The sequence below is a fragment of the Erigeron canadensis genome, chromosome 7, assembly GCF_010389155.1.
Source record: "Erigeron canadensis isolate Cc75 chromosome 7, C_canadensis_v1, whole genome shotgun sequence".
Taxonomy (NCBI): domain Eukaryota; kingdom Viridiplantae; phylum Streptophyta; class Magnoliopsida; order Asterales; family Asteraceae; genus Erigeron; species Erigeron canadensis.
Genome location: NC_057767.1, coordinates 429,746 through 452,373, shown reverse-complemented (window position 1 = coordinate 452,373; position 22,628 = coordinate 429,746). Strand labels below are relative to the sequence as shown.

General features: G+C 34.3%; 2 protein-coding genes across 2 annotated transcripts; both read left to right on the top strand.

Annotated features, from left to right (window-relative positions):
* Positions 1–1,713: 1,713 nt before the first annotated feature.
* Positions 1,714–3,945, top strand: LOC122607072. The gene has a single exon (XM_043779990.1). It carries the CDS (start codon positions 1,714–1,716, stop codon positions 3,943–3,945), a length of 2,232 nt encoding a protein of 743 aa, XP_043635925.1.
* A 12,769-nt stretch (positions 3,946–16,714) lies between these two features.
* On the top strand, positions 16,715–21,550 carry LOC122608498 (protein DETOXIFICATION 27-like). Its single transcript, XM_043781602.1, has 8 exons — positions 16,715–17,026; positions 17,350–17,891; positions 18,840–18,926; positions 20,466–20,522; positions 20,692–20,930; positions 21,046–21,164; positions 21,281–21,370; positions 21,471–21,550. Exons 1-8 carry the CDS (start codon positions 16,715–16,717, stop codon positions 21,516–21,518), a joined length of 1,494 nt encoding a protein of 497 aa, XP_043637537.1. The 3' UTR covers positions 21,519–21,550.
* The last annotated feature ends 1,078 nt before the right edge of the window (positions 21,551–22,628 follow it).

Genomic DNA, 22,628 nt, shown 5'->3' with positions numbered 1-22,628 from the left:
GAGTTTTCCTGGTTTTCAAGTTCTCTGAGAAAATTTTACGCTTTTCAACTTTTCTATGAAACTTTTTCTTGAAAAACAACCCAGCCCAACCCATTTCAAGGCGGCCTATGGCCTACTAGAAGCACCCATTTTGTCCAATAACGAAGCCTGTCCAACCCTGCCCATTTTTCCACCTATTGATAAATCATCAACTTGTTCAAGCGCTAAATATAATAAAATATCAAATCAAGCATTTAAGGTAAGAACATATATAATATGTTTCACCTTGTAAAAATTCTAACAAATTTAATGTCTAAATTCAAAACATCTCTTACTCTGGCAATGAAATGAGCAATTCTTAGTGCACCCAACAAAAAAATTCAAGTATAGAAGCACAAACTGTTATGGATTCGACCGTACACAAATCTTTCTCCCTTCCAAGTTTCCAACGGTTTCCTTTTAATCCTGTTGCTTCGGCGAACACTAGCTGCCCAAGAAGAACCAGCACCTGCATAGAAAATTAATAGACATTCCATGATATATGTTTTTTATGAAAAAACATGAAGATAATAACAATACAGCAAACAGACAGATAAACACCTGCTAGGCTTTGTCGCTGCTTTTTTAAATTAGTTTGACGCACCCTTGTTCTGGAATTTTGTTATGTTACAAGTGATTATCTGCTTACATAATCATTTTGTTATGAATTGATACCAAACAATGACCACAGTCGGTCCTTGAGATCTTTTCTTTTATGATTCTTCTTTTCAATCCAAGAGCAGATGGTTTCCCCATAACTAGTACCTCTCTCTAACAACTCAAGGCTTTCCACATACGTTTTCCATCTCAAACTGACTACAACTAGGTCCAAATTTCAAAAAAAATTTCTACAACCTTGTCTGCTGATTACAAATTTCAAAAATTTTTTCGAAACGGACTTATTTCAAGGGTGTTTTGTCAAATAAGTTTTGGAAAAAAAAAATTTATCAAACAAGTCAAACCGGTATTTGAAATACCGGATTCAAAATTCCCGGTCAAATCCGGTATTTGAAATACCGGATTCAAAATTCCCGGTCAAATCCGGTATTTGAAATACCGGTTTCAAAAAGGAATATTGAATCCGGTATTTCAAATACCGGACTCAAACGTGATGTGACAAGAGAGACAGAGTGAACAGTGGCAAGACAGAGCAGACAGAGTGAATAGTGGTACGGTAGTACAATGGTCAAATGCACGTTTCTCGAAACCGGTATTTGAAAAACCGGTTTCGATGAAACCCTAATACGTGTCATGTCGTGGTGAAACCCTAATATGCTAGGTTAACTTAATTAGATTTTTGTTGTATATATATAGTATGTGATGGCTTCTTCAGACAACATTAACAAACATTTTCAGATAACATTTCAAACACTTTAAAAAAAAAACAAACATTTTCAGATAACATTTCAAACACTTTCAAAACAAATGGCTTCTTCTTCATCATTCAAACCCATTGTAGTTCAGTTAGTATGGGATGATCAAGTATCATTCATAAATGGAATCCTTCAAAATACAGATCCATCGAAAAGAAGAAGTTTTCCCATTTTCCACATGATGACTTATTCACAAATCTGTGATATAATTTACAGTTGTTTTGGTGTTTCAAAATAACAGTTTAAACTGTAATTATATTTGTGGTATGAATTTAAGGGTGTTCCTTTTAGGAACTTAATTACGGATGATAATACTTTGGCAATGATTTATCATCTCGGTAAAGCGCAATTTGAAGTGATGTTCGAGCCTACTTTTACAAACCAGTTGTTAAGCTTGAATCAAAGCCAATGTTATTTCCAAGGAAGTAACGAACCAGAAGATAACGAAGATGATGCAGGCAATGACAATGACGATGATGAAGACAATGACGATGATGAAGACAATGACGATGAAGACGATGAACATGTTCAAGATCATGAAATTGACCCAATGGTTGGTGGATCAAGCGACGAGGCACCTTATACAAGTGGTGATACCATCGACGCATATAGCGTTGATGGGGATGTATCTGGAGATGAAGAAGAAGAAGGGGCTCATGCACAAGGTCCTTTGGAGCATGAAGAACTTGTTAATCTTGAAGATGATAATGAAGATCGTCTAGTGCCATTCAATGAAGTTCAAGAAGATGTGAAACTTTGGTCGCGGATAGAAAAAGGAATGTTTTTTCAGAGCAAGGCGGAGCTTATACACGCTGTTAGGCTTTGGAACATAAGAGAAAACAGGGAACTTATTGTTATGAATACAAGGCCAGCGTTTTGGAAAGCACAGTGCATGACCAGGGGGAAGAATTATCGTGGTGTTTTGGACCGGGTCCCGTGTAGGTGGCTTGTAGCTGGATCTAACAAAAACAGATTAGGATTGTTTCAGATCACAAAGTGGGTGGAGAGTCACAATTGTTATGGAGAAGTGATATCTAATAACAATCGTTGTATGACAACAAGTATGATTGCTTCTGAAATTTTGTCACAAGTGCGGGAGGATTTAACTTTAAAAGTTAGACAGATCCAGGCCCAAGTAAAAACAACGTTCAATGTTGATGTGAGCTACGCCAAGGCGTGGAATGCAAGAAGGTTGGCAATTGAAAGGTTGTATGGAACTTGGCCGAGTAACTTTGATGCACTGCCCAAGTATGTTGCTGAATTACAACGTGCTAACCCAGACACTGTTGTGGAATGGCTCCATTCTCCAACCAGTTCAAGCCATATACATACATTCAAGTATGTATTTTGGGCATTTGGACCGGCAATTAGGGCATTCCAACGTTGTATTCCGGTGATCTTTGTCGATGACACTCATTTGAAAGGCAGCTACAAAGGTAAGTTGCTAACTGTAGTGACAAAGAACGCCAATGGACAACTATTGCCGGTCGCTTATGGCTTGGTTGATGAAGAGTCTAATGAAAGTTGGGGATGGTTTCTAAATCTCTTTGAAGAGCATGTCGGGTCGCAGAGGCAAGGAGATTTGTGTATCATTTCAGACCGTCACCAAGGCATTCTTAATGCAGTGAGCCAAATTGATGGGTGGCATCATCGGTATTGTTTGAGGCACATTTGTAGCAACGTCAACTCGCACTTCAAGAACAGGAGAATCAAGAATCTGGCTTGGGTTATCGGTTCCACCTCCCAATCATCCAAGTATACTTGGGCGATAAACACAATCAAAGGTGAAGATGATGCTGTTTGGCCGTATTTGAGGAACATTGGTTTGGACAAGTGGACTCTAAGGCACGACTCGGCGCTTCGTCGTTGGGGTAACTTAACGACAAACATTTCCGAGTGCCAAAACAATATCCTTGGTAAGGCTCGAATGCTACCTATTAGAGCTTTAATTGAGAGCACTTTTACTTGGACAAGAGACCATTTTGTCAGCCAATATCGGAAGGCAAGTAGCTGGAACCCACCACTAGCTCGCAAAATGTGGCAGGTTTATCAGATGCGTGAACGAGCGTCAACAAGCCATAGAGTGGAAGTGTTTGATGAACAAACAGGTAATTACACGGTCAGAACAAACCAAAGAAATGCAGAAGGCAAGTACACATACAATGTTGTCATGGGGGAGAATAGGAAAAAATGCTCTTGTGGAGCTTGGCAGCATCAAAGGTTTCCATGTTCTCATGCCATTGCTGTTTGCGGGTATAGACAAGAGAGAGCTGCTAATCTTCCAAGTAAAAGGTACACAACTAGGACATGGATAAATCAGTATAATGCTGCACTTTCTCCCCTTCGAGAGGTGAATTACTGGGCGCCGGTAGATTGGCAGATTCAGGGAGACCCTGAAAAACTGGTCACCCAAAGGGGTAGGAGACGCACCAGACGGTACCGGAATGAGATGGATGAGAGTTCTACGAGTAGATCTTCAACCTCAAGACAACAAGCTAGATGTGGTATTTGCGGTCAATTGGGCCATAACAGGAAGACATGCCCTGAAATTTGAATATGTCATGCCATGTAATTTCAACCTCAATTAAAATGTTTTGATGGTTTGTTTTACCTGAAATTAAAATTTCTCTTTGTATTGATGAATTTAAAATTTAGGTTTGTTTTTTCCTGAATTCCTAATCTGTTTTTAATTGGTTATTTGTTTTTAATTGGTTCCAACATGAAATAAAAACACATTTTATTGATAACGTTAACAATACATTAACAACACATTTTAATTGGTTATCTGTTTTGATTAAAATACAAAGTAAACATAACAATACATTAAAAAAACATTAAAATATATATACATACGTAAAAATTGAAAAAAAACTATTTAATTGGGATATAAGCCAAAATCTTAACCATCATTAAAAACTATGTTTGTTTTTACATCATCCTTGTATTTTTTGTTCATTTATTTTGAAACCGGTTTTTGAAATACCGGTTTCGAACTTAGTACCCATTACCCCTATTCACGATCATATCAACCTGACAGAAACTTGTAGTATCCGGTTTTTGAAAAACCGGATTCAAAAAGCAACATTGATTAAGCCTGTTGTCTTCAGGTGATGTGACAGGTCTGTTGACTGGCTACAGTTTGTTGACTGGCCACAGTGGTCGCGTGCATCAATTTCGAAACCGGTATTCCAAATCCCGGTTCTAAATATAGTATATATATATATATAACTCGGGTGTTTAAGCATTTGTAACATATATATCCGACATCTAAAAACCCATAACGATTTGTAAGTTATGGCTTCTTCATCGTCATCTGACCCATCATCACCTCCTACGGTAACATTTCATGCATTGAAAGCGCAATGTAAAGAAGATATAAGCGACGGGTATGAACTTTACTTGAAAATTAATGACTGTAAGCTGCTTATGGAACAAAGGAAGCTCGAACATAAGAAGAAAATAAAAGAAATAAGCAAAAAGGGCAGCGGAATGATTATAAGTGAAGAAATGCATAAGGATTATCTTGAGACGGCATTACCAAGTATCGACGAAATAACATCTGAACTTGAGAAAATGTTAAAGTTGGTTAACAAAAAAATCGACTTGGCGACAATTTACAAATTGGAAGCTGAAGACGGTTTCAGTTAAAAAGTTTATGTAGTATTTCAAATATGTATTATGTTTATTTAAGTTTACGTATTCCATTTATCTTTTATTTCAAATATGTATTATGTTTATTTAAGTTTACGTATTCCATTTATCTTTTATTTCAAATATGTATTATGTTTATTTAAGTTTACGTATTCCATTTATCTTTTATTTCAAATATGTATTATGTTTATTACGGTTTCAGTTAAATGTGCTTTTTTTTTTGAATAATTCAATTAAACAATATTATTAAAAAAATATATTTATTTATAAAATATACAGATAGTTATTAACACAAACCTAACAAAGAATTACAAGAAAAATATAATTTATCTATGCCCCCCAGTTCCACATCCTGGTGGATTGCCACGTTCTCGGTTACTTCTTCTTGGTTCGAACACGTCTTCCTCTTCTTCTCCTTCATCATTTGCCAGATTTGTAGCTGGCAGTTGAGAAGAACCAATATAAGGAAAGAAGTCTTGCATTGGATAAGGAGAAATGTTTCGAACCGGTGGACCAGTTCCGTAGTAAAAATTAGGATTAAAATGATGTGGAGGGAGATCAAACAGATTAGTTGGTCCTGCATTTTGGGTATAATAACTCGGGGTTTGAAAGCTACCCATGAAGAAATTACCCGGGAACATTTGATGGGTTGCTGAAGTCGAGGCTCCAGCCTGTGGGTTACCGGGTTGGTAACTTTGAAACCCTGAATTGGGTGTCGGCCTAAACACAGTTTGGGTATTAAAACTGGAAGGACCACCTACCCAATTAGAAGGACCAGCACTTGAAGGAGCTTGATAACTTTGGGAGGGAGGCATTTCAAATGGCTGTGGCTCAGGAAACTGCCAATTTTGAGACGAATAATTCATTCGTTCTTCCTGTTGAGTCAACGAAAATGTCTCCCTCGTTATTGTTCTAAAATCCCCAAACAAGTGACTTATCTGCGGATTTGCTTCTTGTTGTTGACGAGCTCGCTCGTCAACCTGTACCAAACTGTCTTGCTGCGCACATTTAAATATTAGTAACAAATAAATATTTAATAATAGTAAGGTTTATTTAACAAAAAAACACTTACATAAAACTGTTGGGTAACGCCCCATTGAGGGTACTGGCCTGGAGGCTGTTGCTGACCGGGCTTACCGACTGTTAAGACGGTACGCTCCAAATACCACTGCATATACCCTGGTGCACAGGTGGCCCCTCGGTCTCCCTGGTGGATCCGCTGCGCCCGGTTGTTCCACTGGTCGATATAGTCGGCATGTACTTCACAGTAATCGACCCTCGCTTTTCGCATTTTGATGAGGGTCTTATGCTGTGCTGGGGCCACCAAAGCATCATTATCAGGATTGGCTTGTATCAAGCCGAACTGTCTAGCAACTCTATCTGCTAGATGGAACTCCACTTCCTCCCAACAAATCAAGGGGCCCATGTATCTCCATATGCTTCGCCCAGTCTTACAACTCGCGAGGAGTATGTTGATGAAGTTGTTATACGGAGTCCATTCGAACTGCATTAATTAAAAAGTATTCAAAGATATTAACATATTATAACTTAGAGATTAATAAGTAAATATAACTTAAAACGTATTAAAACATATTAATTATTACCTGGTCAGGTGTTAGCGCATTGAAAAAAGAACGAAACGAAATTATATAGTGTCCCGGTGTATCACGATTTGAGTGGTCTCCACACCACTTGTTTGCTAAACAGCTTCCGTATTCATACACTTCTTCTTCTTCTTCGTCATCCGGTTTGAATGGCGTGACTCGTGGGGCAATGCGTGGAAATCTTTCCCATGCCCAGTATTGCAACAACAACAAGGGTCCATCAATGCCTTGTCTAGTAGGCCAAGTCCCCTTAGACAAATTCCTATACAAACAACAAAGGGTCGCTGAACCCCAACTCCTTCGACCCGCTATGCTCAGGACTCCCAGAAACGGCAAATAGTTAAGACTAACATCATAGCTGTTAGAATCAGAAAAAAGCTGCGAACCAATAAGAGCTAGAATAACTCGTCTAGCCATTTGTTGGCAACGCTCGTCATCATTCGGGTCCCAATGTTCAAAAGTAATCGTACCCGCCAACCGATTAAACTTCATCCGACCTTTGCGCAAGTCGTCATCTTCCGGGTAAATACCCAGATACTCCTGACACAAATTCTTCCAATACTCAACATTTCGGGTCTCTGTAACCCACTTACCACACACCGGTGGTCCCTGTATGGGTAAACCCCATATCACCTGCACATCTTGCAAGGTGACAGTCACTTCACCGATAGGAAAGTGAAACGTGTTGGTTTCAGGACGCCATCGCTCAGCCAACACGATGATCAAAGAATGATCAAGTTGACATGTATATGACTGGAAGAGTTCGTAAAACCCAGCACTCCTGATATAACGTACAACCTCGTCGGCCACACCATCTTGCATTAGTCTGTTAAGCCCTCCATCACCTCTTCTGCAACGTGGCTCTTCTGTGAGGGCACGGTCATGCGAGATGTTGTATGACCGGTGTTCATCTGCAGCTTGTAGCCACAACAACTCTGGGTTTCTGGGAACACAGCTAACATTGATAGAGGCCATTTTTTTAAATGAAAATACTGCTTTGATAAATTGTTTGTTGCTTGTTTATGAAAAATATATGTTTTTGCGTGATCATCTATGAGAAAAATATGCATGTATATATACAATACATAGTCTGCTACGTTGCATGGTTTTTTTTGTCTCAACTTCAATCCGGTTTTGGAATTACCGGCCATTTTCCTGCAGCTCTGAACCAAGGTCACATCACATCAACTCAGTATCACCAGGCATCACCAGGCATTGACACGTGTTAGGGTTAGGTTGAAACCGGTATTGGAAAAACCGGACTCGAGGTTGAAACCGGTATTGTAAATACCGGACTGGATGTCCTGTCTCTGTCTCTGTCTGCTCTGTCTCTGTCTGCCTGAGGTCTGCCTGCCATGTCCCTGTGCACCACTGTCACACTCTCTCTCTCTTGTCACATCATAGCTCGAGTCCGGTATTTGAAATACCGGATTCAATATTCCTTTTTGAATCCGGTATTTCAAATACCGGATTTGACCGGGATATTTGAATCCGGTATTTCAAATACCGGATTGACTTGTTTGATAAATTTTTTTTTTCCAAAACTCGTTTGACAAAACACCCTTGAAATACGTCCGTTTCGAAAAATTTTTCACAAATTTCAGGTGCCTTATTGCACTAAATGACATCTCTAATAAAGACTCCTACTGATTTATTTTCACCTTTTTCTATCTATTGGTTTACTTCAAATGGTAGCATGTTCTAAATCAAAATTTAAATTCAGAACAAGTACTGAAATGCTATGCTTATTAACATTTTGCGTGGAGCCAACTATAGAACATTGGAAGCTAGCAATATTTGATATAGTTGAGGAAAGGATAGAAACTTTCAGATTTAATGTTTCACTCAGTGTGTCGAATTTTGGTATGTTACTGCAGGCAGGTGTCATAAAAGAAATACCGAATGATGTTGTTGACTCTACACTGGATTCATATGGCACAGAATATGAGATTGACAAAGAGGTTTATAAGGTTCTAACTGCAATAGCTGGCGATACTGCAGAACAACTTCCAGGAACACTTAAAAGTGGTTAAAGCAACCCGCACAGTCAACTGAAGCTGCAAAGGTGCTTTCTTGACTTTTCCTTCGTCAACAATTTATTGTAGACATCACCAGATATATGTGCAAATTTTGACTCATTTACTTTTTAAATGGTCGATTGGGGTCATATATTTAATCTATATGACAACATTGCCATGTAAAGAAAGGAAAGTAAACAATGTCGTGCATATACCATGTCAAATTTTTTTTTGAAGACCAAATAAATGTAGCACATTCTGTATCAACAGACATATGGTTCCATTACATGAAGCAATAGTTTTATCATAACGATACCGGAGATCAACTCCTGTTATGCCCATGTAGCCACATTCTGGATCCAATGGCAGTTGGCCTTCTGTATGTAATGTATATATGATTTTAAAGAAAACTTTTTCGCAAGGTATCTTTATCTTGTGCCTAAAAGGACCAAATAACAATTAAGTTAAGTCTTCTTTGAAGTTAAAGATGAGCTAACTAATTGATATGTCATGAATTGAAAATTAAGTGTGGTTCCTTTAATAGATAGGAAGATAGATATAGAAAATATCCTTACCTGCCAGAAATCTAGCGTGATTGAAAATTAGGTCACAAAATTGACAGGTTGGACCGTATTGGGTCAAAACGCACAAACTAGATAAATTAACAAAGTCAAGGAGTTCAACACACAAAAAAGGAGTCGATTATCTAAGCAATAAAGCAATTGGCAAGTATTTAACACATCTTCAAATGCATAAACACAGTTAGATTGATATTGCACTTGTAGTATATATTACTAGATTTTAGACCCATGTCCAAGGACACGGGGTTTACGATATTATTAATTTTAGATCTTTATATATTTAATTAATAAAAACTTATAATTTTGAAGATATACGGTTTCAAGTGTTATACTTTGCAAGTTGTAGTACAATAACCACATGCATGTTCGTCATTGTCATTATTAGTTGATGCATATTCATGTGATTGTTTGTCATAGTCATTCCACAAGGCACATGCTACAATAATTTATTTATTATATATATATATATATATATATATATATATTTAAAACCAATTGTACTTATAATGTGATATTATTATGAAAGATTATTAAGAACTAAAATATAAACATACTTGTGATCTTGTACTTGACATTCAAGTATATGTGTTTGATCATGATACGACCCATAACATGAATATGTTTATTTTCAATAACTGTCCTATGATAATTAGGTAACAATTAGGATTGTTTTCATATTGTTTGATAGCAATTACGACTTTTGATTTAAGTGACAATTGTAATTTTAAAAAATTAAATATAAATACTTTTTGTAACGTTTTTAAAAAATTTAAGAAAAAATTTCTTAAATTGATGGCTAAAAATAAATATAAGTTAAATATTTAGGGTTAAAAAGTGTAAATTATTGGTGAAAAACAAGAAAGTGTAAATTAATGAGACTTTTTCTACAAATTAATATAAATACCAATATAATAATATATTTGGATAATAATTATTAGGATTTTTAATTTATAGTTAATTTAAATAATGACATAAGCGAGAGTCAATTTGATAAAATTAAGCGATTTAATTGGTTAATAAGTCATTAGTTCAACTGTGTTATAGTATATATTAAGATTGCCACTTAGCTAAACAATAGATAACATAGGAGGAAAAAACTTAGATAGATAATATTGTTTGTTGCCCAAATATCAATCTAGAAGGAACAAAAGGAGCTACCTGATCATTGTAGCTATAGTTTGATTTCATCAAGGCTTTCATGACTAGAAAAATACTTAGTAAAAGTTATCACTAAGCATTTCTCATTTTCTAGTAATTCTGATACAAGAATTCTTTCATCATTCCAATCTTTCATCCAGGAGGAGATGGTTTTCCAGCAAGTAGCAGTCCCTTTGTCTAACAATTCAAGGCTTTCGACGTAGTTTTCCATAACCCGATGACACACATATTTGAATTTCAAAGGTTCTGTGACCAAGCTTGTCTGGGGGTTATAAACTCGAAATGTGTAGAAATCATGCATCAATATTTTACCATTAATGATAGGTTGCAGAACGTCGGCTGAATGATTTTGAATATAGGTTTTCACTTCAAAATACACAGACCAATTAGGCGCAGAATTATCATACTCACGCAGCACCCAAATCCTATTATAATCACCTTCCAACTAAACCACAGCCAAAGAACCATTGATGGTCGTTATTCGTGTCTTTTGCCCAAAAAAGGAAATTGGCAATGAAATTGTACCAAAAGCATGAGTAGACAAATTGAATGTCATTATATAGCTTGTGTCTGGGTTAGCATAAAAACCAGGTACCACCCAATGTAGTGTTCCATTGGAAAAACATGCCTCGCGCAATGCTGATGTAACAAAAGGAGTAGTCCTAGTAGAAGTAATCGAATCCCAAGAGTTTGTTTTCAAGGAGTAAATAAAGAAATCCTTATTTTGTGCAACACCATCTTCATATTTGATGTAGGTGATTGTAATCATCAATGACTGGGTCAAAACTATGCTGCATTATCACATAATTCCCTGATTTTGAAATAAGGATTACGGGCCAGGGTTAGTTTATGCCTAATTGAAAAGTTCCAAAGAGTAATTCCGTTAGTTAACAGACATAGGATTCCATTACATGGGCCTATAATTGTATTGCTATAACGATCGTCAAACTCAACTCCAGGTTCTATGTACCCAAAGCTTCTAGGCGAGTGCAAGGTATATACTAGTGTGTCATAGCAACGGCCTTCAACTGTATATAAAGATTGTCTAATGAGGACTTTTTGATCAGGGAGTGATTGCGGATGAAGCCGCGGCTAGCGAGAATACCAATATTTGGAGAGCGGAGGAGGGATTTGACTGGTAGTCGTTCAAAGATCCTCTCCATTAAATCTTCACATACATGAATATGATCATCACCAGACATTATCTTGCGTATTAATTTAATTCTTTTAATAAATAATAATAATGATAATAATGACATGCAATAAGAGATCGAATATAATTAACAAAATATGCAAATGATATCTGCCCCTAATATATGATCAGATCGGCGGCGAAGAAAACCTAATCTAATCTATCTATAAAGAGTGAATCGTCCTTGTTTGTTCGAAAAGTCAGATTTCATCGAAATAACAATAATTTTAATCTTAATATATATTATTGAACTAATCAAATCGCTCAATTTTATCAAATTGACTCTTCATCATTTTGATTAACTATAAATTAAAAATCCTAATAATCATTATCCAAATATATTATTATATTAATATTTATATTAATTTGTAAAAAAAATCTCAATAATTTATATTTTTTGATTTTCATTAATAATTTACACTTTTTAGCCCTGAATACTTAATTTATATATATTTTCAGCCATCGACTTGAAATAATCTTTTTAAATTTAATACTTAATTTATAGATATTTTCAGGCATCGACTTGAGATAATCTTTTTAAATTTTTTTTAAAAAGTTTGAAAAAGTATTTATATTTAATTTTCTAAATTTACAATTGGAACTCAAATCAAGAAACCTAATTGTTATTAAAGAATATGAAAACAATCCTAATTGTTATCTAATTATCATAGGACAGGTGATTGAAACTAAACATTCGTGTTATGGGTCCGCATCATAATCAAATACATACACTTGAATGACGAGTACAGGATCACAAATATGTTTATCTTTTAATTATTAATTATCTATCATAATAATAATAATATCACATGATTTCAAAAATTTCATAATAAATAAATTTAGTATGTGCCTTGTGGTATAACTACGACAAATAATTTCATCAATATCTCTCAGCTAATAATGACAGTGACGAATCTGTGATTTTTGTATTACAACTTGCAAAATATATCACTTAGAACCGTATATCTTCAAAATTATAAGTTTTTATAAATTAAATTTATGAAAATATAATATTGATAATATCGTAAACTCCGTGTCCAGCGTTGGATACGAGTCTAAAATCTAGTATTCCTTTATAGACAAATAATATTCACGTTTAATCCTTTACAATAACGGACGTCAGGTGGAAATATGTTAAGTCCCTCTTGTGCATTTCACGTGAGGGATTTTTGTATTTTCCCCACCCATTGACTTTAGTCTTCTTTTTTTTTTAACGAGCAATGTGGCCAGTGGTAGGGAATACGGTCTAGTGGTGTTGGTGATGGTGCTATTTGTGGTGGTGGCGGTGTCACGTGGTATAGGCTGATTTAATTGTGATAGTGGAAATTTTTAGAAGATAAGAACTTAAAGTGTTGATTATTAAAATAATGGTTTGGAGTGTAAATTAATTCATTAAGAGCTAAAATAAAAAGTCAAAGGCAATTCTGATAATTCAAAGGTAGAATTACCTAAAATAAAAAGGGGATTTTTTCTTTATAAGGGAATATAGATACAAAAAGGAACACGAAAACAATTTTTAACCACATATTTTCACCTATTTTCTCTCTCTTTATTAGAAAACGAAAATACATCCAATTCATTCAAAATGCTTTATCTCACAAACTGTAAATTGTTAGATGAAAAGAAAAAGCATGGTAGTCTTAAAATTTCGTCTTCTTTCATTAGAGATGCGACTAGATATATTTTTGTCTTTTGAAACTATTACTGACATATACAATGGCGAAGACGAGGGCTGGGGTGCCAAGCCTCTCAAATAGGCGTAAATGCGAGTAGTCCGACCAAAAAAATTCGTGATTTATATAATTTATATAATTTAGCCCCTTCGATAAGTCCAAGAATATGAAAAAGAAAGCTGTTAAAGTATAAAGATGGTGGAAGTATGGAAACTTTGTATGAAAATATGAGATGTAATTTGGATAGTAAGCCCACAACATAGATATTTTATTTTAAATTTTCATTTACATCCTTCTACTACTTAAAACATTGTAATATAAGTTTTTTTTTAAGTTGTTTAACTATTGAATATAAGGTTCAATATATAGTTACATAAAGAGAAAATTACAATAATGCTTAAAAGACCATTACACCCTTAATTGTTATTTAGTTAGCGTATTTTTTTTTGAACGTTTATTTAGTTAGCGTATAATTATAAAAGTAAAAACCATTAATTTAATTTCAAGATCTGATCAATCCAACGGTTCATATGTTATCCTACTTTTTTAGTTGTTTTACAATAATTAACCTCTTCATATGTATTCTTGTGGTATATTATTCGTGTCTAATGTTTGGACAGATTGTCAAAAGTACGAATAATATAGATGTACATTTACATGTTCAAGTTTGACTGTCATGTCTTTCTTTCGCAACTTTGACCATTAATATTATTGTTTGTGTTTTTTAATACTTGGTGAAAGTTATATCAATATAAGATACATTTAAAACTTAATCGATTCATATATATTATATAAAGTATTATATAACATAAATAGAAATCTAGACGGTTAAAGTTAAACAAGAAAGACATAAAAGATTTATGACATCTAAAAGAAAGACTTAAAAGACTTGTGACATTTAAATTTGGATAGAGAGAGTAATTGGTTACAAGTTTACCCGAAAGAAAAAGTTCTTCAAATTTCCAATCCAAAACAGATTTTTTCTTCATTGTAAGAGAAGTTTATGTTTAACCCAAAGTTGAAGTTCTGTTCATTTCCTCGTGTGACACCCGTCAAAAATTTTAGTCTTAAGGTCCGTTCGAGAATCTACCATTTTGTATCTAAATTTGAACGACTTACCATATGTCTAAAGAAATGCCTATCTAAAATCCATATAATATAATAGTTCAAGCAAAGACGTTTAATAGTAGAAATTTATTCAAGCCTCGATAAAAGTCACTTTAAAATTAATTATGAGTTTAATCAAATATATATATAACTAATTAAGATATAATTAAGTATGAAGGTATATAATGTACAAACTATTATCACTTATAAATCAAAATTACTAGTGGCTGTACTATATAAGGAGTATTATTCATTTGCACATCAAAGTTTGAGTGCATGTAAGGGATTCTGATGGCGTATCCATATTACGCTACGAAAGGCCTGCCAAACGGACAAGTGTTAACCCGCAGCGTTACGAAGGAACCTGCGTGGGGAAGGCGCCCAGCTGGAAATAATACCCAAATAAAGAAGAGATTGTCTGAATCTCTTCTTCCCTAAAATAAGGACGATCAGTTCCAACTAATTTGGGAAGTTAAATCTATCCCTTTAAATCATGGAAAAACCTATCCACAAGGTTTTTCTATCCTCCCATAAACGATTTTTCTATAAAAGGAGATTCATGAGACCTCATGAAGGCATCATTCATTCACTCTTACTCATTTATAAACTCTATCAAACAGATCAGAGCACATCTAAAGCATAATAGCACGATCTTAATCGGCTGACAATCAAATCATAATTGATTGGCGTAAAGAGGCTTACACTCTACCATATGGGAATCGCCAACGAATAGTCCAAAACCCCTCAAACCCATTTTTTTAACCCTAGCGCGATTTGGTGCACAAACATTGGCGCCATCCGTGGGACCACTCTATCGAACTAGAAAAACCCATAAATATACCGTTCTGTGCATCTTACGCTGTAAAAAATGGTAAAGAAAAAAGACAGGATGACGAGAGGAAGAAGGTCTGCTCTGGCCATTCAACAAGCAAGAATCAGCGATTTGACTGTGGCCAAAACGACACCGGAAGGTTTTTATTTCCCATTATTAGGAGAATGCGAACCTTCGAGCGATCCGCTCGTCATCCAAGCCACTGTATTCAACGTTGACGTCTGGAGGGTATATCTGGACGGTGGAAGTGAGTGTGACTTTATATTCGAACACTGCTTCCTCAAAATGCCAGAATCCATACGAGCCCGAAGGACGGATCCCCGGGGACCATTGGTAGGTTTTTCCGGAGAGCATGCATGGCCGTTGGGAGAAGTCGACCTAGACGTGACCATCATAGACGGGATACACGAGCGAACGGAGACGGTTGGATCTCTCGATAGTACGATCTCCATCCCCCTACAATATAATTTTGGGAAGACCTGCGATGCAAAGGATGAAAATGGTCTCCTCTGTAATCCATAGGGTCATTAAATTCCAATCTGAAACAGGGATAGGATCGATCCACTCCTCTTACGAGCCAACAAAACAAATCAATGATGTGAAAAGGGTAGATGACGACGTCCCACCTACCCCCATGAAAACGCAAGAAGAAGAGGACGCAACAAAGTTGGTAATTAATCCAAACTTTCCCGAACAAACGATCTCTCTCTCTATATATATATATATATAAATAAATAAAATATAATGTACTTGGATGCGCGCATTCGTAAGTTAAAAAACACAAAACATTGAGTTTGAAGGGCATAATATGCTATAAGTAAACACAACATCGTTATTGGGTGAACCTCTTGATTTTATTTTTATGACGGATAAAGTTCAGTAAATGAAGTTATATGTTTTTTTTTTCCTTTTGATTTAAAGAAAAAAAAATATAAAAAAACTCTTATGATACTAAATATCAACTCCAAGTTTCCAATTAAACTATATTTTATGATACTATATAAACATTACATTAATTAATTCGTGCGATTCATTAGATTTCATTTTAATGAAGGAAAAATGAATATTTTGTTGTGTATTGCGTTTTTTTTTTCGTTACATGCTCATTGGAAATGCATTGATAAATATGTATATATTTTATTGTAAAAATGAACCCACACAGTATTATAGTTAAAGAATCAAAGAAGAATAGGTTGTGTCATATTTGAAATTACAACAATAACTGATCAATTGATTATCTTAGAGATTAATGACATCTAAATAGGTAAATTAATGGTAAATTTATTGTTAATATATTTTACATATAAAAGCTGTAAAAATTATCCATATTTTGGGATGTTGATCATTAAAGGAGGAATAATATCTATCTATAAAATTTTAAACCCTGCCTTGGGGCAATGTTTAGAAAAACCCTAATAATAATCTTGATTTATTAATATTCATTCAGATACCCATACGCCAATCAATTATATAAGAAACAAAATAGAGATACTTCAAAAATTAAAAAATGGCCACCAATGGTGATCGAGGTGAAGAGGAACCAACAACAGTAGTACCCACAGTCAATCATACATCTTTAAATGTAAGCTTGGTCACAAAATCATCCACGGACGATGAACTTGATCAATCGATTCAAAAGAGATTTTGGGTAGAATCTAAAAAACTATGGCACATAGTCGGCCCGGCCATCTTCAGCCGAATCTCTTCGTATTCCATGTTAGTCATCACTCAAGGTTTTGCTGGCCATCTTGGTGATCTTGAACTTGCAGCCATCTCTATTGCCACCAGTGTCATCGTTGGCTTCGACTTAGGCCTCTTGGTACGCATCCTTGTAAGTTCTCGCAATATATATACTTAGAATATAGATGAACATTTACCAACTAGCTTTTTTTCAACAATCAATTTCAAATGACCTAAAATATTAGTAATTATATAAGTTACTTATACAAGGGTTTTGAAATCTAGCTTATAAAGTTATAACAAGGTTTTTTGACACCCCTTGTGTTATCTCTATTCAAAGATAATAATACAGTTTTTAATATAAGTAATTTTTGACACCCCTTGTGTTATAGATTTCTATATGATCTTTCATTGATTCATGAGGCGTATATATGTTGATATATGATTGATGTATATATATAGTTGGGGATGGCGAGTGCTTTAGAAACATTGTGTGGACAAGCATATGGAGCAAAAAACTACCGAATGTTAGGCGTATATCTACAACGTTCATGGATTGTACTTTTCCTAGGTGGCATACTTATATTACCTTTATACATATTCGCCTCACCCGTACTAAAACTACTTGGACAACCCTCGGATATAGCAGAACTTACGGGTATAGTTGCAATGCGCATAATACCACTTCATTTTAGCCTATGTTTTCAATTCCCGTTACAAAGGTTTCTTCAAAGTCAACTAAAAGGATACGTTATTGCTTGGGTGACCCTTGGCGCATTGATTGTTCATTCGATTATGAGTTGGCTTGTGGTGTCGCGGTTTCAACTAGGACTAGTTGGGATCGTTGTCACGTTGAATATTTCGTGGTGGTTAATCGTGTTCGGGTTGTTTGCTTACACTGTTTTCGGTGGTTGCCCCGATTCTTGGACCAGGTTCTCGATGGAAGCCTTTACTGGAATTTGGGCGTTTGTCAAACTCTCGGCTGCTTCTGGTGTCATGTTATGGTAATATACATATTCCTTCGCATTACTAACTTATCTAAAGTTTTTAATTTCTTAATTTCGGTTTTAATAAGGAAATTAACATCTACTAATATCTCACTTATTTTGAACGTATGTCCAAAACATATAGTAAGTAATTAACTTAATTATTTTGATATTTGGAACGTCCAAAACCTTTAATATGGCATATTCTTGTGGTTTGTATTTCAGCTTGTATTTAATAATGAGTTTAGTTAATTTATAAGTTTATATTAATAAAAGAAAGCTTTTTCGCTTTATAAAGTAAGTATTCTAAAGGTGACATATGTTACTCTTTGGATTGCTTTTTGTTGTTTAGATGTGAAACTGTAATGTCTTTCCTATCTTTACTTTTCTTCCTATTATCATGTGTATACTTTTAAGATTTCAATTTATATGACTGTGTTTTTTTATGGGGGTTTATTCCAAATTCTTTAATGTCTTTTTTTTTTTTCTTTTTGTTTCAGCTTGTATTAATAAAAAAATTAAGAAAAAAAAAAAAGAAAAGTCAATGATGACTAGTCCAATTGGTCAGAGGCATCCCAGGTTTTACCCAAGGTCTTGAGTTCGATCCTTACGGATGACAAGTCTTGGGGTTTTTTTCCTCTGAATACTTGTAACGGCCTATGGTCAACATCTCGTTGTCTAGGGTACGTGCAAGGCTTCATCATTATACGGTGAGGTTTCCCTGATGTCACATACCGACTAAATGTTGGAAAAAAAAAAAAAAACTTTTTCACTATATAAAGTAAGTATTCTAAAGGTGACATTTGTTTGTCTTTGGATTGGCCTTTTTTTTTTTTTTTGCCTTTTGTTAAGTTTTTAGATTTGAAAAGCTAATGTCTTTTCTATCTTTACTTTTCTTCTATATATATATTTTTTAATTTTAATTTATATGGCTGTGTTTCTTTTGGGATATGAATGAAAATGCACTTTGGAGAACTGGTACTACAGAATATTGATAGTGATGACAGGAAACTTGAAGAACGCAAAAATTGCAGTAGATGCTCTGTCCATATGGTAATCCACTATGTTTTTTTCTTCATTTTTTATATTTCTTTTTCGATTTATTTAGGTATTTTCAAAGATACTAGATTAGCTTTAGTTGGTAAGGAAGTACAAATCCGCACACTTTATATAAAAAAATGATGTATACACTATCAGTTTTTTCAGTTTTTTAACCATATATCACTAAATATAATCATAATGGTTAGAATTGCGTGTCACACATTACATACGTGGAATATAGTATACTTTAATATTTCCTCCGTCTCATATTAATTGTCAAATTTTGACTTTTTGAGTCTTTTAATTCAACTTTAAACGTAAATATTTTTGTTTGTGTTATATAATTACACTTGATATAATATATATGAATTGATTGAGTTTTAAACGTACTTTTCATTGATATAACTTTTATCAACTAATATATAACATAAACAAAGATATTTACGGTCGAAGTCAGAAAAAAAAGACTTGACCAGTCAAAATAGGACAATTAAAATGGGACAAAGGGAGTATAATATAAAACTAGATTATATTGATAATTACATCTAATATTTTACTAACCGATTATATTATCAATGTTAAAGATATTTACTTTATCCATTTCACACATATATTTTTGATATTTAAATCTATATTTGCAAATTATCTTTATATAACTAAGATTCCGTATTTTGGTAATATATGAGCGCAAAGATGTTTATATATGCTTTAGACCGCGTATTTTTATTAATTTAATAATAATTATTATAGTGTCGTTCTTAAAAAAAATAAAAAAATAATCATTATTTAAGTGTTTAACAACACATGGATCCGTCAAAATCGAAAAAAATCATGTTTTTTTGTTGGATGCATCATTTTGATAATATGCATTCAAGATGGATGCACAAAACAAAAAACGTGATTTTTTCGATTTTGAAGGATCAATGTGTTGTTAAACACTTAAATAATGATAATTAGTTATACATTATGTTAGTTTTATGGACTTTTAATGCATCAAAATGATGTTTTTAAGTGTTTACACCGTTCTTATTTTAAAAGTATTCTCACCGGAGTGTTACCCTATATATATATATATATATATATCATAGAAAAAGACTTTTATGATTTATAAATATTTACGTTTTATTAGTCATGCTTTAACTTATTTGATAAGTATATATTATATATTTATAAGTTATAATTTTATTATTTGAATCAGTTGTAAATTGACTATTTTTTATATTATGATAAAGTATGAATAATAATATAATTATCAGATAATTTTATTTACTTTCTCAGTGAATCCCAACGTACTGGTATAATCTAGTATCTTATATAAAGACATAAGTAACAAAATAGTGCTATTTTATTTATTTTTTCATATGAATTGTAATAGATAATGAGTTTTTGTTCTAGTAATCTTGAAAATGAGAACTATTTCGGGCATTAACATTTAATTACTAATTTGGGAAAAATTAACCAACTGAAATTTGCCGTAAAACAAAAGTCATAACGACACAAGTAGTGAGTAATTTTAACCACTTGATAATTATTTTCAATTTTTTTGTGTAGCATGTCAATCAATGGCTTCGAAATGATGATCCCTCTTGGATTCTTCGCTGGAACCGGGTATGCACACTATTTAACATACCCTCTTCATTATCTCTAAGTATATTACAGAAAATCATCAAATAGCAACACATTTTATTCTGGATCAAGAGTGCATAGAAATTGCATATCATTGTTGAAAATATGAATCTTACTAACATATGATGCTGGTATGATTTATGCGATATAGAGTTAGAGTTGCAAATGAGTTAGGAGCTGGGAATGGAAAAGGGGCTAAATTTGCGATGATAGTTTCAGTTACCACATCAACGGTGATAGGCCTCTTCTTCTGCCTCTTGATCATGTTATTCCACAATGAGCTAGCGTTAATTTTCACGTCTAGTGAACCTGTTTTGAAGGCTGTAAGCAAGCTTTCGCTTCTCTTGGCCTTTACCATCCTCTTGAATAGTGTTCAACCCGTTCTTTCAGGTAAAACTAGGATTATATAAATATGGCCTTAAACTATAAATCAACACACACAGATCATAAAGTTACAAGAAAGAGTACGTGGATTTAACTAATTTGTTACTTTGATCTATGATAGGTGTCGCGGTTGGATCCGGATGGCAATCTTATGTTGCATACATCAACTTAGGTTGCTACTATTTGATAGGACTCCCAATTGGATTCGCAATGAGATGGCTTTTCAATCTTGGAGTCATGGTACACATCATTTATTCAATACCATGTTATTCCAAGTTTTCTCTTGTTGTAAAGTTTTCATCTATTCATTCAATCTAAAGAACATATCTCACTATTCCATCGGTTAATCTTTACAGGGTATATGGGCTGGCATGATTTTCGGAGGAACTGCATTTCAAACGGTCATCCTGGCTATCATTACAAGCCGTCGCGATTGGGAAAAAGAGGTTAGCTAATCAAAAACTTGGTACTTACAATGATTTTAGGATTTTTAACTCTGCTGAAATGATTTTAATTACTTTTTTTTTTGTTACTAATCTTTGTTAGGCACAAAGAGCAAGTACACATGTAAAGAAATGGGCAGTTGTTCATTGAAGAGACAAGTTCCTTATCTCAATTTGGTTAACCAAAAATTTCGAACCAATGAATTTGATGGCGTATAGAGCCCGATTCAGAATAAATCATAAAGATTATTTGTTTGATTTTATATTCTAGAATTATCTTTATTTTTATTGATATTTTATTTTGTTTCCTTATATTTGTTTATTTTGTTACCTATTTTAGTGAGTCTAGATTTATATTTATAAGGGTCTTGATTATTGTAAAACTCAGCTGATTAGTATTGAGTTATAAGAATATTGACGTTTTATCAAGAAACCTATATGGTTTCGGTCTTTGATAAATCTTAAGTTCTCGAGCCATTTGTTCGCGTGCGAAACTGCATCAGTTGGCATCAGAGCTCAGGTTGATTCAAATGGCTCTACGTACATTTCTTTTCGCAAATTCGCCGACCAAGGCAACGAAGAGAGTGTTTTTTATTCACGTGCCCATGGAGATCATTTCTACCGAAATCGTAGATTCGCCGACCGAGGCAACGAGATGGTGGACCGTGACCCACGGGATATCTTTGAGATCAAACGACTCCGGAAACGAGTCCGAGATCTTGAAATACAACAAGAGATCAAACGACTCCGACAGGACTACGAGATCTGGAGTTGAAAAATCAGATGTGCCAGGCGGAAACCGAGTCAAGCACCATCGTCTGGGACGAAAGTGATGACGAAGAGGAGCATCCGTTTAGCCATTACTCACGCTGGTTTAAAGAACCGGTCGATCAGGAGTCTTTGCTGGAAGGCGAGCCGAGATTCGATGAAGACGGGATTGAACCTGATAAGGAAGAGTCTTTGTTTGAATACCAAGTTGTTAACAGATATTTCACAGATAGAGACCTGTTAAATGGATTTCAGAGACCGTTTAAACAACTGGTCTCTATGGCTACTGATCTCTGCCATAGAGACTGGTTAACAACCACCAGTGTCTTTGAAACAGAATGGTCTCTATTCTTCTTTCCCGCTTGTATAATTTGTTTCCCACCATCAACATAAATGGTCTCTATTCTATTTTTGATATACCTGTTTATTTTTAATAAAATGGTCTCTTTTCAATTTTATTTAAAAAAAAAAAAACCTGATCCCACTGCAAAAC